Source organism: Amphiura filiformis, chromosome 7, assembly GCF_039555335.1.
Source record: "Amphiura filiformis chromosome 7, Afil_fr2py, whole genome shotgun sequence".
Taxonomy (NCBI): Eukaryota; Metazoa; Echinodermata; class Ophiuroidea; order Amphilepidida; family Amphiuridae; genus Amphiura; species Amphiura filiformis.
The window spans coordinates 55,822,582-55,840,656 of record NC_092634.1 but is presented as its reverse complement, the minus strand read 5'-3'; the positions used below and the strand labels follow the sequence as shown (position 1 = coordinate 55,840,656).

Sequence of the window (18,075 nt, the reverse complement as noted above, 5' to 3'; positions counted from 1 at the left end):
AACATAACAAGTCCAAACTATTAAGTAAAGCCACACGATTTCTCCGTGATACGGAAAAAATTCACGGAATTCAGGGTTTGCTCACGGAAATTTGTAAATGCCTGTTGATTTGCAAAATATAACAAAGAAAAGTGATTATTTAGCAGTAATCAACCATTAAACAATCCATTAATTCTAGGCCTACGATGCAAGATTCTGGCCATACTACAGTAAAAGGTACAACAAAATCCCAAGACAAATTACACTTTTAAAACATGTTTGTTGGTACGATGCAAATAACTAAAACCAATATTAGGAATGTTAGGGTACAGGGATATCACATGACGTCATTCAGCTTAAACGGTATGAACACGCCAACGGCAAAAACCTGTCTGTGGAAACAGCAGATTAAACCTATGGTTAAGCGGTAAGATAACGGCAAGATACCATTATCCATTTAGCGATAACTTAGCGGAGCGCCTGTAGAAACACGCTCATATATTATGTCACTCAATGCTAAACTCAAGGTGAAACAAGTGTAGATAACTTTCATGACAAGAAGTGGTATAGCCAGTGGTAAAATACACTCTTACATTGTACATGTAAATTCATCAAACCGACCTGCAGATCATACACATTTTCTGGCAAAAGCACACTTTCCCTCTCAGGTGGTCTAGCGTGTGATGCATGTCATTGTTTGAAAAAGATAATTATTTTACCTTTGCAAAATTGTCTCATTTTTCAGTTTTATCAATTACAAAGAAACCAGTAAATACAGGATATCAAATATGTTTCCATAATTCTCATACTAAAATCCTAATAAAGAAATATTTTTTGTTTAATTTGTTGACAGTTCTAGATGAGGCGGATCGTATTCTTGATCTTGGCTTTGAGAAGACCATGAATGCCATTGTTGAGAACTTACCACCAGGAAGACAGACTCTGCTCTTTTCAGCTACACAAACCAAGTAAGTAAAGAACAGTAATCCAATACAGAGAGGATAGTTGGTGATATTGTAATGATTGCCCTCGCCTCAGTTTATGGTGTTGCTTGTACCCATCCTCCTTGTCCATGTGGATAGGCTGATCGTATTCTTGACCTTTCCTTTGAGAAGACAATTAATGCCATTGTTGAAAATTTGCCACCAGGAAGTCAGACTTTGCTCTTTACTGCTACACAAACCAAGTAAGTAAATCAGATACTGAAAGGGTAGGTGGTGGATGTTGTAATAATTGCTTAGATTGTAGATGCCCTCATTTCCATTCATGATGTTGCCTTTCTCCTCGTCCATATGGTTTCTGTCATTGACTGCCTGCTACATAGAGAGGGAAAAAAATGGTTGCCACTTCATAAATGATATATACTTTGATCAGCTCGTAATATTAAGCGGGACTCATAACATCATGGATTGATATAGAATGGCATACACACAGCTGGGCGCAGCACCTACGCAAACTTCACTTTGTGTATTGTGTGACTGACAGGGGGCATTTGTGAATTTACGTGGGCGTATGTTTGGACTTTATTTACTCGCACATAAACAAAAAACAAATAATTCTCGCCTATTATATTACGAGCTGATCATAGTATAGGCCTATATTTCTCAAACCTATGTATCACCAAATTATATTTCTTTGCTAACATTTATCTCACATATTCATCCGTTGTTGCGTGCATCCATTTGCAGGTCAGTACGTGATTTGGCGTTTGAGTCTCAAGGACCCAAAGTATGTTGCAGTCCATCAGCATCATGAATACAGCACACCAGCACAGCTAGAGCAGGTAAGGATGGCAATGGGCTATTCCATTTCAAATCCCCACTACCCTGTGTAAGATTTAGCTCAAGTCTTCCACAGAGGGAGTATGAGTTTTGAATAGAATAGACAATCGTATAACTTCCATTTGAAATACTCACTCCACTGCGCCAGTTGTGGAAGATATAGGTACAGCCATAATACAGGGGGAGTATCGGTTTCAAAATGAATAACCCTACCCAATTACATTTGAAAAACATACTCCCCTTTGGAATATAATTCCAAAATCTTCCATAGGGGTAGTGTGGATTTCAACTGGAATAGCCCAATGTGCAGTCAGTGTTGCCACATGTTTTTATTGCCAGGCTTTGACAATTTGGGAGAGTGGAAAGAGCTCCCAAGTAGCCCAAAATTGAATGATACACTTATAAAGTGCCCCAATTTCAAAAATTTAGGTGCATTTTAGCAGCAAACTGCTTAAAATCACCCAATTGGGTGGAAGAATATTTGAATGGAAGTATGGAACTAAACTCTCTGTACTGAGTAGACGGTCAAGATATGGTCATAAAATGCATTGTTAATGCGATTTGAACAACAGAGACCCAGAAATCTGTAAAAACTCGGCTAAGCTATGGGAAAATATATCCAACATACTGCCATGTGCCCCTAACAGTTTTACGAATAGCCAATTTAAGTTGCAGCAAGATTTTGGAGATGTTGTTAGTGATCTTCCAGTTGCTCTATTTCTCCATCTAAAGAGTGATAGTGATTTTGACATAGTCCTACGGTGCTGTTTGAGTTGGCAGTAATTCTCTGCAACTGTATGTTTGCTAATAGGTTCGCTTAGCTTAGAAGAGAAAGGTTTTCTTCAGCCAGCTTCTAGTTTAAAAAAGCTGATCTTTTGCTCTATAATTAAGGGATCTAAAAGCAGCGTTTATTGCGTTTCGACAGTATTTTTGTGGGATATGAGAGCACCTCAGACCTGTCGAATTGCATTCTGAATATGAAGCATGTTTTTCTGATATCAAATAATTTTCATTTTTTTATTATCACAATATAATACAAATTTTATGACAAATTATTAAAAATTGATATTTTTCAAATTTTTGATATATAACAGTCCTCTAAGTAAATTATATAAATCTCATGACATTTTCTTAAAGTGTATGTAGCAGGAGGAAAAGCCGACGGTCAATTGAAAATTTTGACCTTTCATATTGAAGATATGGATTTTTTTCCCAAAAGACCTAATTTTTTTGGTGTTTTGGGAAAAAAATCCATATCTTCAATACTGAAAGGTCAAAATTTTCACTTGAAAGTCGGCTTTAATCCCACCTACATACACTTTAAGTATAAATCATCAGATTTATAAAGTTTACTTCAAGTACTGTTAAATATCAAAAATATCAATTTTTAATGATTTGCCATAAAATGTATTAAAGTGCTTAATTTCAAAAATCAAAATTATTTGATATCAGAATGACATTCTTCGTATTCAGAATGCAATTCGATATGTCTGATGTGCTCTAATGTCCCAAAATAAATACTGTCCAAACGTTCATACCCCAGCCCTTAAAGACAGAGATAAAAACAATTTATCGCGTCTGATGTCACTGTCAATTACGATCCTTGATTGGTTTACACAGGTTAATCAGCTGCAAAAGGAAGACCGATCTATCTGGTGCTGATCGGAGAAAAGGAATAGCAGCAAATGGCGAAAAAGTTGGTACTTTTACAAGGCAAAAAGCCACTTTTCTAGGCATTGTGGACATGGTGCCTTCACCAAAGAAAGTTTCCCACTATAAAGACCTAACTTTTGAGATGGTTTGCATGTCGAAAGGTGCAAAACCAACAATAAGGTGCCCGGTTATAAATCCGTGTTCAGCAAGTCATCATCACGGCACTTGTAAACAAACCGTGCTGGAGTTTGATTGACAGGTGACGTCAGACGCGATAAATTGTCTTTGTCTTTCATTATAGTTGTCAGAGAAGTTTGCCACTTAAGTGCTGCTGCATACACTATGTAAACACAAAAATGAAGTGCTGATTGCCTGATGAATCATGAAAACGCTATGAAACATTGACACCTAATTTGCAAACCAAGGTGCGTAGCCTGGCATGATCCTGGCTAGAGGACGTGCTTATGATCAGCAGAACTTTTCCTGGTAGCAAGTTTGAAGTAACTTTTAATTCCTTGATTACTTTGACATTTTGTTTATTAAACTGATTTTGCAACTGAAAGTTGACTTGCAATATGTTACTTTGGTATTTTGCATAAATATTACATTCATGTTATTAATCAAATCTTAAATTTTTCGTAATTTAATTTTTATTTGATAGAGCTATGTTGTATGCGATCTGGATCAGAAGGCAGATCTGCTGTACTCCTTCATCAGAAATCATCGTGATCAGAAGATATTGGTCTTCATGGCTAGCTGTAAGCAGGTGAGTGCCAAACAATGAAACAGGCTTTGTACTTCTATGTACTGGACACCTTGGTCTGGGGGCGAACATTTTATAAATGAATCTAGAAGAGTAGCAAGGACGGCACTTGTTTTACATTCCAGATGTTAAATATGTCACATGCAAAATTTTTGGCTGTTTTTATTTTAGGGCCGTTTGTCTATAACTGGTCTTTACATGTAGTTCTATGAGGAGAGTGCTTGTTGAGGGTGCTATAGCCTCGATTTTAGTAACAAAAATGCAATTAAAAAAAAATGAACGATGATATTTTTCTGAAATGAACATGTAGAAATATAATCAAGTAGTTGCCGTACCTGCTCTTCTCCAAAAAAATAAAAAGTCTTCTATCTCAATGAAAATGAAACCTAGGTGTGGAATTCACTGTACAACATTGAGTTTGATCTCAAACTTGAGTTATCATCAACACATATAATGCTCCTGGAACACCAACACTAACCATAACATATACCCCATAACTAGCAACAAAATTATAGTGCTCAATGCTCATATGGAGCAATGGGTGTTGATGATGACTCAGTTAATCGAGATAGGTCTGTAAAAGTTGGACGCCTTCATGTTGTAAGCTTGAATTTAGACTTGAGCGATGTGCGATAGCGATGTATCTCTTTCTGTTGCTTTTCAAAGGTGATGGGAGAGTGAGCGATTGAACTGGTGGTTGTTGCACTCGCTTACAGATGACAGTCTTTAGCAATTTGTTTAAAGATATCACAGTACATTTAAAGGACAACCACTGATGGCGATAGTAATTGTTATAAATAAATTCATGTCTGAAAGAAAACAGAGCGCTTGTGTACGATTCCCTTTTCTGCAAAATTGATCAAGTATAGATGCAATTAAAGAGTCAGCGTAAGGTTAGGGTTTGTTTCAGGGTTAAGTTAGGACTAGTGTTGGGATGGTGGCTATCATTATCATTCGAAAGTTGCTTGAAAAAAAAAAAAAAAAAAGTTTAACAAGGTTGGTTCTATTTATTCATGTAGGTGAAGTACATGTTTGAGACATTCTGCAAGCTAGGAGCCGGTACGACCATCATGGCCCTGTATGGCGCACTACATCAGATGAGGAGGGTGGCTATCTACAATGAGTTTTGTAAGAGAGATTCTGCTGTACTGTTTGCAACTGATATTGCTGCTAGAGGCCTTGGTATGTATTACATCTTATCACCCTCCCCTTTTGACACACCTACTACACACCCCTACTTCTGCACACAACCATCATGGCCCTGTACGGTGCACTACATCAGATGAGGAGGGTGGCTATCTACAATGAGTTTTGTAAGAGAGATTCTGCTGTACTATTTGCTACTGATATTGCTGCTAGAGGCCTTGGTAGGTATTATATCTTAACACACAAACACACCCCTGTTTGTAAATATGTTCAAACGAGGACCTTGACTTAAGGAGGATCTAACCGAGGACTTACACACCCGTTTTTAACCGACACACCGTGGACCTCACACAAACACACCAGACAACTTACTATCCAACTGAGACCTGTCCTATACCCCCTATGGGGGACCTATCTTATATGCTATCTTATATGCATATTTGCATCATTTACGTCATCCTGGTCATAGTTTCAAACTGAGGACGTCCTCGTTTGGAGGTGTGTCCTCGTTTTATGGTGTGTATCCATATGAAGGTCCTCGTTTGGAGCCATTGACAAACGCACACCCCCACCTCACCCACCCCACACATACCTACACTCACCCCTACTTCTGTACACAACCACCCCTACACTGCACTACATCAGATGAGGAGGGTGGCTATTGACAGTGAGTTTTGTAAGAGGGAAGTCTGCTGTAGTGTTTCCTACTGATCTCACCGCTAGAGGCCTTGGTGAGTATTACATCTTGACATCCCCCCTTGTATGAGTGATGACCCCCAAGTGGAGTCTTCAACCGTGGAGTTTCACACACATATTCTAACCGTCCAGTTTTTCACACACACACCCCAACCATCCAGTTTCACACACACATCCGTATACATTTGACTTTCTGTGGAAGTGGTTGTATTACAAAATGGGGGGAGGCGTTATCCTCTATACTCCCTCTATAGCTCAAAGACACTATTTTGAAGAGCTCCACAGCTACGATAAGGCTCTGCAGCTGGTATGTTTATAATATGCACATCCCCACAGTCTGTATTCAGATGCAAACGCCCCAACGCACCCTTCTGGCACCTCACACACACCCCTACTACTCCCCCACACATCCACCATGACACTGGTGGCTCACTACATCAGATGAGGTGAGTGGCTACTGGCACCTCACACACACCCCTACTACTCCCCCACACATCCACCATGACACTGGTGGCTCACTACATCAGATGAGGTGAGTGGCTACTGGCACCTCACACGCACCCCTACTACTCCCCCACACATCCACCATGACACTGGTGGCTCACTACATCAGATGAGGTGAGTGGCTACTGGCACCTCACACGCACCCCTACTACTCCCCACACATCCACCATGACACTGGTGGCTCACTACATCAGATGAGGTGAGTGGCTACTGGCACCCTCACACACACCCTACTACTCCCCACACATCCACCATGACACTGGTGGCTCACTACATCAGATGAGGTGAGTGGCTACTGGCACCTCACACGCACCCCTACTACTCCCCCACACATCCACCATGACACTGGTGGCTCACTACATCAGATGAGGTGAGTGGCTACTGGCACCTCACACGCACCCCTACTACTCCCCACACATCCACCATGACACTGGTGGCTCACTACATCAGATGAGGTGAGTGGCTACTGGCACCTCACACACACCCCTACTACTCCCCCACACATCCACCATGACACTGGTGGCTCACTACATCAGATGAGGTGAGTGGCTACTGGCACCTCACACGCACCCCTACTACTCCCCACACATCCACCATGACACTGGTGGCTCACTACATCAGATGAGGTGAGTGGCTACTGGCACCTCACACGCACCCCTACTACTCCCCACACATCCACCATGACACTGGTGGCTCACTACATCAGATGAGGTGAGTGGCTACTGGCACCTCACACACACCCCTACTACTCCCCCACACATCCACCATGACACTGGTGGCTCACTACATCAGATGAGGTGAGTGGCTACTGGCACCTCACACACACCCCTACTACTCCCCCACACATCCACCATGACACTGGTGGCTCACTACATCAGATGAGGTGAGTGGCTACTGGCACCTCACACGCACCCCTACTACTCCCCACACATCCACCATGACACTGGTGGCTCACTACATCAGATGAGGTGAGTGGCTACTGGCACCTCACACACACCCCTACTACTCCCCCACACATCCACCATGACACTGGTGGCTCACTACATCAGATGAGGTGAGTGGCTACTGGCACCTCACACGCACCCCTACTACTCCCCACACATCCACCATGACACTGGTGGCTCACTACATCAGATGAGGTGAGTGGCTACTGGCACCTCACACGCACCCCTACTACTCCCCCACACATCCACCATGACACTGGTGGCTCACTACATCAGATGAGGTGAGTGGCTACTGGCACCTCACACACACCCCTACTACTCCCCACACATCCACCATGACACTGGTGGCTCACTACATCAGATGAGGTGAGTGGCTATACAACGAGTTTTGTAAGAAAAAATCAGCTGTACTTTTTGGCAGGTGTTACATCTTGACACCTCCAATCTTGTCACCTTGAATACAACACAAGACAGAGTTATATTGTGAGACATTCACACCTCAAGATGCGTAACTTGTGATTTGTAAAAAAGGATCAAATTGACTAAAAATACAGGTTTCGGAGTGAAAAATACTTTTTGTTGGTCTTCTGAGTTTGAAAAACTGGATTTCAAAGTTGGCATGTCTGTATGATCATGATGGAATGGCAAACATTTATCTAAATTCATGCCAGGGTGTGTGACCACAGAATAATGGAAGATACAAACATTTTGTTACTATTTCAGATTTCCCAGGCATCAAATGGGTTGTGCAGCTAGACTGTCCCGAAGACACTAACACATACATCCACAGAGCAGGGAGAACAGCCAGATACGAGAAAGGGGGAGAGGCTTTACTAGTGCTGCTACCGTCAGAGGAAGAAGAGATGGTGAAATCGTTAGAAGATAAGAAGATTCCTATCCAGCAAATCAGGTTCGGAATCTGAACTTTTCCTTCGTTAATGTAGGGGTATATTCCACCAAATTGTTAAGAAACATGCATTATAGTGCACACAAAATGGTAACCAAAAGCAGATGAGCACACATGTTGCAAGGCTCTTAATAAGTACATCTATGAAAAGGATGCACTTGTCAGCTCAGAGAGAAGTCAATTCAAATCATCCCCAAGTCACATAGTTTAGGAATGTTCTCTTTATTTCTTAACTATGTGACTTAGGGATGATTTGAAGTCACCTCCACTTGAGATGAGTCTGGTATTAATTCCCAGCTATTCTGTAAAAAGAGACACATGTAGCAGACAACAAGTGCATCCTTTTGATATGAATGTACACATAGGTATTGGAGGTGAGTGTGCAGGGTATATTTATTTACATGGGTAGACATTTATTGGGAAGGGGACAGGGTCTCTTTTTGTGGAGTGTGGGATAGGTTTTGTTGTGGGATAGAGGGTAGGAATTTTTCTGTGGAGCAAGGTCTTTTTTATATTCTATCCTATCAAAGTATTTGCGAACACTCTTAAGGCCAGAGTAATGGAAGACACATTCGTCCACGCCCGAATTTGAGATTTCTTGATATTTATCAACACTAAGATGTATTCTTTCACTTGAAACTGATAAAATACAACTTACCAATATTTACTCGTATTTTTGCTTGATTTATTTCACTCTTTTCAACTCTAAAAAGTCACATGGCTCAAGACAGCTTAATAAATTGGCGGAAATAATGAGTCAGAAATGCTTGTGAATGCGAAATATTGTGATTAAGCGCACGATTCGCGTCAAGTGACATGGCGCAATTTCTGCTGCGTATGTCCAATGCAGTCAAGGCGATTCGGTATGTTGTTAACGCCAGCAAATGTGGTGTAAACAAAACAAAAATTTGCAGTCAAAATGCCATTAGATTTTTTAATTATTTTGAATTTTGGCGCACTGAAAGCAGACATTATAGATTCATTGGTGCAACAAGATGCATATTTAGACCATGCACCAGATACAGCTCTTACAAGCGTGAAAGTCTTACCGTTTTAAAATATAAGGACATTTTGTGCATAATTTTGACATTTTTGTACTAAAACATCGATTTCTCAGAGTTCACTTTTGACAATATTGCACGATTTTTGTGACAAGATAACTTCGAAAAATATGCAAGCAAAAAGTGAACTTTTTGCACTATCATTTAGAGTACATCAAAGTCTAGGGAAGTTTTTCTCATTTTTTCAAAATATTTGTTTTAAACAAAAATATACACCATTATGTGCAATTTTTAGCTTAATAGAATGACAAAATTGCTTTTTTCACATGATTTTTTCAATATTTCGAAAAAAGAGACGAATTTCAAAAAAATAAAAAAACCTTCCCTAAGTTCATGTCTTTTCTTCATGAAAAGCTAACTGCATTTTTTTTTTACTCCAAACAGATTTTTTTGTAAGTTGTCACAAAAAAATTGGGGTAAAAAAGTGAATTTTTGTAATTTTTTCAAAAACTCAAGGTTTTTGAACAAATCTGATGTCACCATGGGATTCCTTGACTCATTTCCTTTCCAAAAATGTATAGTTTTATATACTTTGGACATAAATTCAGAAATAATGATGCTCGAAAAGGTCCATGTTCTCTCCCATTACTCTGGCCTTAAATCAACCAGACCTACTTTCATACTAAGTTTCCTTATATAAAGGTAGATAATTATAAAGCACAAGTCATGTTTATCTATAAGTATAGTATGAATGTAGGAGTACATGATATTTAAGTTTATATTTAAGTATACTTCAATCTTGTTAAAATTGAGGGCCTCCTCTTTATAATGCATTTACTTTTGTATCCAGGGTGAATCCTAATAAGAAGATGACAATTCAGAGGAAACTTGAATCGTATTGTGCAGAGAATTTGGAGCTGAAGCAGACTGCCCAGAGATGCTTTATTGCCTATATCAAGTCTGTGTATCTCATGAAGAATAAGAAGGTGTTTGATGTGCAGCAATTGGACTTGGATAAGTTTGCACTGTAAGTATTGGGGCTATTCTAGGGTTGTGACCAGCCTAAATTTAGTGCCGGGTAATTTACTTCCAAGGAAACACCCGTCTGGGACATGAGTTTATAGTTGCTACTTATTGACGAAACTGCGATACAACAATGGCTGCTGCTACAGATTGAGTGAATGTTACGACGGCGGTGTATGTGGCTGCAAATTGCAGTTTTATATGCATGTGGACGTGATTTTGGACTAGATTTGTGATATTTAGTAAATTCTATACATCATACAATATTTGCTCAATTTGGTGCCGGTCGGAAGGAAGCTTATGGAAGCTTTTGATTGAGTGCCGGCCGGCAACTGCTAATGGCGGGTACTGCCACCTGGCGCCTACCGACGTATAGTCACAACCCGTTCTTGTTCAAAAATGTGACATTAATCTCCTGCACAGGAGGTGTAGATTTCAAATTGAGCACCCATTCTTCAGGTAACCCCATTTAAAATTCACACTCCCTGTGTTGAAGATGAAGGCCATGTCTACCATGGGGATGTATGAAACCAGGAGAGATTTTTCTTGTCGATGCCATTCGTGAGTGAGAATAAAAATTAGTGTGCAGATAATGTTGAGACATGTTTTTATTATATACGAGTGGATATTCATACCTAGTGGTAGATAAAATATGTTTTCATTAGTCCGACTAGCGTCTTCAACAGATGGTGATGCTGTGTTGATATCTTGTCTACAATCGGGATATCTCTCACTGATGACGTCATATGATTGACAGAATGACGTCATAGGATGTTACGATGTAGCGCCCCGGGCATCAGCAGGTTATCCCAAATAGGATCTATTTCTAGTCCTTGGTCACAATTTAGTCTCGGTTTTTGAGTCCTTATCATCAGTGAGAGATATCCCGATTGTAGACAAGATATCAACACAGCATCACCATCTGCTGAAGACGCTAGTCGGACTAGTGAAAATGTTCCAGGTGAGCGAAAAATAGTGTAGTGTTGAAGTTAAAACTTTAATTCGTGTTTTTATTAGGTGACAAAAAACCACCTTGTTCTATGGGCCCGACGGACCCAGATTTTACGTTTTGGGAGATTAAAAATTTTTTTTTTTAAATTTGGCTCAAATCATGTAAAATCAGCAGTTGTTTGGCCAAATTTTATTGATTTTTACTTAACTTTTGACAAAAATTCAAAAATTGTCAAAATATGTTAGCAAAAAATCATAAAATTGTTGCCATTATTTTTCAAGCTTTTGGTGATATATTAGTGTCATTTTCCTGACCGACCGACCCTGCTTGAAAAGTCTACCCGTCCGTAAAATGGGTTGTCCAATCCCTTATCAAGAAATAAATGTCTTTTTTTTCATGTTGCAGGTCATTAGGTTTGGCAGTACCCCCAAGAGTAAGATTCCTACAGAGAGAGGAGAAGAGAAAACAACTGAAAAAACAGCAACAACAAGAAAAATCAAAATCAAAAAATGAATCAAGAACTAGCAATAATAACAAAGAAGTAGATGATACTAGCTCCAAAATCAAAGTTCAAGAAGTCAATCCTACCAAAGCAGGTTCTTCCTCCAGCGAAGAAGAAGAAAGCGGAAGTAGTTCATCAGGTAGTGGTGATGAAGAAAGTGGTGATGAAGAAGATGGTGATTCGGAAGACGACGTGTCGGGATTTAAAGAAAGCATGTTGAAAGCTTTGAAGGAGGACTCGTCAGAGAAACCACAAGCTAGAACTAGTACCGGTAAAGATAGCAAGCAGGTATCAAAAGCTAGAACTAATGTGAAAGAGATTGGTGAGGACGAGAGTGAGAATTCGATTTGGGAGAGTCATCTGATAGTGATGATGATGATGATGATGATGATAGTGATGAGGAGGAGGAGAACGAGCATTCAGATGGTGGCGTTGAGAAGACAGGTGGACTGCTAGCAGGTTTCCATGGTAACAGCGATGGAGAAGGGGATGATGATGGTGACTTGTTCACCGTTAAGACAGATGTGTTTGGCTTGAAGGATAAGAGCAAGGTTAGTCTGTAATATTTTTAAATTTGTAATTTTTTAGGAAGTTTTGATTTGAAGCAAGGCTTGATTTTGGAGGTGCAATGCAGAGATATGATTAAATGTAAATGGGGGGGTTCTATTTAATGATATTAACGTATGAACATAAATTAATCAAAATGATTTGGTAATGGATACTGTCAGAACCCTCATTCTCTCGCATCTTGATTACTGTAATATTTTGCTCAATGAAATAATACAGAAACATCTCTCCAGACTACAGAAATTACAGAACAAATGTGCCAAGCTGATATATCGTAAGCCCAAGTCTGATCATAAGCCCACTCTTTGGGGGTACTACCCCCTGCCCAATTTTGTGCCTATTTTTGAATTTTTCTCAAAAATTATAGGGCATTGGTGACAAGTAATTAAGATATGTATAATTCTTTGCATCCGAAATCAACAATGCTTGAAACAAGCAGCTGTTTGAAGCAGGCAGATAGTGTGTAACTGTGTGTCACAAAGTTTTTGGATTCAAAATGCAATGTCACAATGCATCTCAGGGGTTGCCTTTTTGCTGTTGAATGGGTAGGGGACAGGCCGGTTCATATCCCTTTGAATCAGCCGTCTGTGTTTACGTATTAACAAAAATGAACATACTTGAAAAGCTCTGATGTCAAATATGGTTTATACAAAAGCTGCCTTGTATATTTACAAATATTGTTATTTTATATAATGAGATATCTTTGTAATTGCTAATGAGGGAGGTGTGCTTTTTAAAAGTTCATGTTCGGTCAAAGTAAGAACACTAAAAGATAAATACAGTATACGTATCAATAAAATTATTGAAAAAAATTTGCGCAAGGCAACACCACCGCTGTTTATGCATGACATTTTAGTTGTACGCACTCGCGCATGGCATTTACAGCAGGAAATGGCGGAAATTTCAACCATTTTCGCGATACGTACATAAGACGCACCTGGTCACAGTTCCTTCCAAAGCTTCAATTTCTTGTGTCCAATTACTTGAACCCGATATTATTTTTTTTTTAAAACGTTATTCCTAGAAGTTAGAAATGATTTTTCCTTGCTTAGGCTCTTCAAAATATTAAATTCACTTCATTCAAAAGGGTTAAAATATGCAACATTTTATCATGTCAACACTGATTATAAGATAAAAATCACCTTTTATGATCACAATTTTACATTTTTTCTGAGGTTATCCCACTGATTGGAATATTTTATTATGAAACAACGGCCTTTGATAAATACACTGAACCTTTAGTTTCTTTCTCAATAGGTCGATTTCAGATTTTAAAGGAAAATTGAATTTACCGGTTTTTTCAACCATGATTTTCTCTAACCGTTTCTCGGAATTCAATATTAATAAGTCTATGTTGATATATTTCCACCTCAGGCTCATCCACTCCATTAAATTTGAAATGAAATCATTTCATTGACATGTATGAACTTTAATACTATTATATTATAAATCCGTCACAGGTAGGCCGGCCTATCTGTAACTAGCCCCTTCTGAGGTGGTTTGTTTACAAACAAGTCAGCATGGCATGACATGTGACACGTGCCTGGCTAGCTAATCGAGGAAGAGCAGTATGGAACCAGAGTCGTGTATATGGAACAGAAATGTGTACATTTTCAGATGCCAAAATAGAGATTGAGTATTATTAAAAAAAATATCTGCATGAGATACTGAACTCTAAATATTACAGAGCTAGATCCAGTTTATTACGACACGGCGGAACAGCATTAAAAATGCAGGCTGTTGTTTAATCACGAAGAAACTTGCCGACCCACGTTGCACGCTAGCCGCGCCGGGACGCTAGCTGTGAATCTCATGGCAGCCCGGAATGGCAGGTATATGGGGAATACGTAAAACCTTCATAATTAAATTTTAATAAATAAATAAATAATAAAGTATATTAAAAATGATTTATTGATTAAGGAAAACACTGACCCCTGCTGAAAACTGAAGCATTTTCGGCAGCATGACTAGGTTTACTCAAGGTTTATCTCAGATGTAGGCCTACATCAACATCATTTCATGAAAATAATTTTCATTAAATGATTTTGATGTAGGCCTACATGCGAGATAGGCCTCATGTAGGCCTTCATCAACATAATTTCATGAAAATGATTTTCATGAATGATGCATGATGTAGGCCTACATGCGGGATAGGCCTAGTAGGCCCAGTCATGCTGCCGAGAGCCACTGCGGGGGAAAATGAACGCCCGGGCCAATTTCTGTGCTTTTAGGGACCATTCACAAGCAATTGTAAGGGGGGCCTGATGCAAAAAAAAAATTCATCGCGAAAAATTTTTGGGGCCCCCCTTTACAGACCTCCAAAATTTTAGGCCCCCCCCCTTTTTGGCATGAAAATTATGGGTCAACCCCATAGAAAAGCATTTTAACTCAATTTTTCTAGGAAAATTTGTCATTTTTTTCAGGGCCCCCCTTAGGAGGGTCAAAAATTTTCAGGGCCCCCTTTTTGCATCAGGCCCCCCTAACAAATGTTTGTGAACAGTCCCTTATGGCCCCATTAACCTTGCCCATTAAGGTATGTTTTCTTTATTTTTTACAGGCACCCCCATAACCCCCTTGTCGGCAGCACTGAGTAGGCTTATTGATAAAGTTTAGGGGTGGTGCCATAATCACGTCTACCCCCACGGTCGTCCATTGTCAAAAAGGTCTGCCAAAATCACTTCCCACTTCACCTAGGGAGGGCGAGTTAGCGCAGCGGTAGTTCCCTCGCTTTGCACCACTGAGGTCTCGGGTTCAAGCCCCAGCGCGGCCCAAGGACTCATGTGCACTTGGTTTATCCCAATTCCATGCTCGCTCTCGCAGGTTTTCTCCGGGATCTCCGGTTTCCTCCTGTATCACAAAAATCGGTGATTAGTTGTTTGGTTATCAAAAACGTCCTTTACCCAATGGAATTTGGGGAGCTGCACAGATAATTGGTGAATGTTACAATCTAAATGCAGATAGGTGTGCGGCGCTGTGCGCCGTTCAACCTAGTTGATGCGATCTGATTGTGATGATTCACCATTGCAGCGAAATTACAGCGCTTTGAGTCCTCTTAAGTTCTGGAGAAAGGCGCTTTATAAATCCAAACTTAATTATTAATTAATATGTCTGGAGCAATCAAGTTAGCTCAATCGATAAGGCGTTCGACTATGGTACGAGAGGCTGCGGATTCGAACCCTGGCGGTGCCTAGTATGCTCTTGTGGAAAAACGTACTAAACTCTGGGGCTGATCCTGGTTGCGAACTTTATTTGTGGAATGTCTCATGAAGCAGCAAAGTCCCTGAATTGTGAAATGGTTTATGGAATGATGTTGGACCGTAGAAAAGTGGGGCGATGAGCACGAAATGCCCCTTTAAAGTAAACATGTCTCTGAAACTATACATCTCACACTAACAATACTAACACAATTTTTTGATGACTTTGACCACAAATTTTTATTTTTTCAAATATCTTAAAAATACAAGAATCTAAGCTAATTGAACAGACAGTAGTACTACCCAAGTTTTTTTAGTGGCCCATATATAGCAGAGTTACTGCAGGGCTACAAGCTGGTAACTTCCATGCCATAACTTCAGAATTACTCCACAGCTACTCCATCACAAGCTACTGTATTATAGTGGAGTTACTCTTAAGTTATTGCACAGCTTCTCCAGCTTGGAATAGTCCTGCAGTATTGAACTCATCTATCCATGGCTACTCAATAACTGGCCATATGAATATGGTTGTGTATGTTTATGATTGATCAGAGTGGTGATGCAGAGTGTGACAAAGTAAGGATTCACCAGAGGTTTGTTACACTTTCATAACATACTTAATTTTCTTCATGCATAGTGTATTCTACATCAATTTGTTTAGACCTTCATAGAGTTACGAGCAAAAGAATAACATTGTGACGTCATAGGTCTAATGAAAATGAAATTTGTTCTGATTTTGATGAAAATGATCTCAAATTAGAGGCTGTGCAATAATTATGAGCCCTGGGGGTAGGGTAAAATTGGGGGGGGGCCAAGGGGGGGGGCAAGCGATTTTTGGCGGGGCTGAGGGGGGGGCAAGCAATTTTTGGCGAGCCGTTTGGATATTTTACCCACCCCCCGGGGGAGCTGATAATTATTGCTCAGCCCCTTATTGGTCTTCTTGCAAGAAATCAGACAAAGAGAATAGTTCTTTTAATTATCTAGGGTGCTTTCTTATCCAATTTGATATCAATTTCAAATTGACTAAATTATAGAACTCAATAAGACTCGATGTGTATTGTCCTTTTTTGAATTTTTGATGTGTTACCAGGTAACAAAACATCCTATACTGCACAGGTTCACCATCGGTACTTGACCTTTGCAGTACAGCATTGTAATGTGTAGGTACTCTGTATGTACCAGTCAGGTACCTTGGGGATGATGAACCTGTCCTGGCGGCCACAATAGGGATACATGTACATAGTGCAAACTATTATTTTTCTGATTTATCATAGAAGGACATATAATTGGAGACCATCCTCTGAACCCTTTTGACCTCGGGAACACCAGCTGGAACATTATTGTTTGTGTTTAAGAAAGTCCAAGCAATCAAGCAAATTTAACATGATTTGCACATCATTGTATAACATCCTTGTCCAGACGTGTCGTTATCATGCGATGACAATGTCACAATGTACACCAGCACCAACCCTCTTCATGAATGGAACTACATATCTTCGCCCAGTTTCTCTTGAACATCCATGTTCTTTTCTGTGAAAATAGAGCAATAAAAGAAAATTAAAAAAATTAGTAAATAAGCTTAAACTGAAAGTTGTTATTGTGTATATCAATTACAAATATGAATCACTGATTAACTTGATAACTTAAGCTGAAATTACAGCTAGGTTTAGGTGACCAAAAAAAACCTGTTCTACAGGCCTGTCTGACCTAGATTTTTGTGTCTTGGGTGTGTTTTTTTGTAAAAAAAAAAATATGAATGGAGCAAGTGAAAAAAATTGAAAATTTTTTACAGATCTTAAAATTTACAGGTATTTTAAGGTCATTTGCACAAGAAAAATGCTCAACTGACAAACCTACATGGGTTTATTTCTGTCGCATTTGAGTATACAAATTGAAGAATCGTGGAGGAAAAGTGAACAAAATGACAGACCATACAGGCAAAAGCAGCCTGCCTATTCCCAATTTCAACAACACAATCTTGATGTCCATCATTTCTATTAAAAAGCAATGAGCACCAACTCACTGTGTTTTTTTTGAGTACTTTCGTCACCACCTATCCCATGGAATGTGGGAAAATGATGGCACTTGTAATTTTTGGTTATTTTGAACAGTCTATAATTTAGTTGAAGTGCAATTTTAGCAACAGTTTTGATGCGATGACCCCATCGTTATTTCCGAACTACCCTTGCTATTATGGTGTCGTTCTTCATCAATTTCTAGCCTCAAAAGCTATTGGTGAGCAAATTCCCGCAAATTGAAGCTAGACTACCAGGGTGCATTCTACCATTGCCAATCCCTGGGTTGTATAGGGTTGGAAATATTCCAACATGCTACACGTTCCACCCCTAGAGTGCACCAACAGGTTAATTCCTGTTAATTAAAAATGTATGTAAACCCAGCTTACAGCCCCACATTTTCTAGGATGGGGAATCTGGAATGATGGGGGGTGAAGTAGGCCTACCC

At 39.6% G+C, this 18,075-nt stretch overlaps 1 protein-coding gene across 1 annotated transcript in view; it reads left to right on the top strand.

The window, feature by feature from the left end:
- Window positions 1-18,075, top strand: part of LOC140157365 (probable ATP-dependent RNA helicase DDX10) — an 80,505-nt gene that overhangs the window by 49,381 nt on the left and 13,049 nt on the right. The window contains 9 exon segments of the mRNA XM_072180534.1: window positions 833-947; window positions 1,668-1,682; window positions 1,684-1,762; window positions 4,075-4,179; window positions 5,196-5,358; window positions 8,190-8,376; window positions 10,225-10,401; window positions 11,755-12,193; window positions 12,196-12,402. Coding sequence (XP_072036635.1) covers window positions 833-947; window positions 1,668-1,682; window positions 1,684-1,762; window positions 4,075-4,179; window positions 5,196-5,358; window positions 8,190-8,376; window positions 10,225-10,401; window positions 11,755-12,193; window positions 12,196-12,402 — 1,487 coding nt within the window.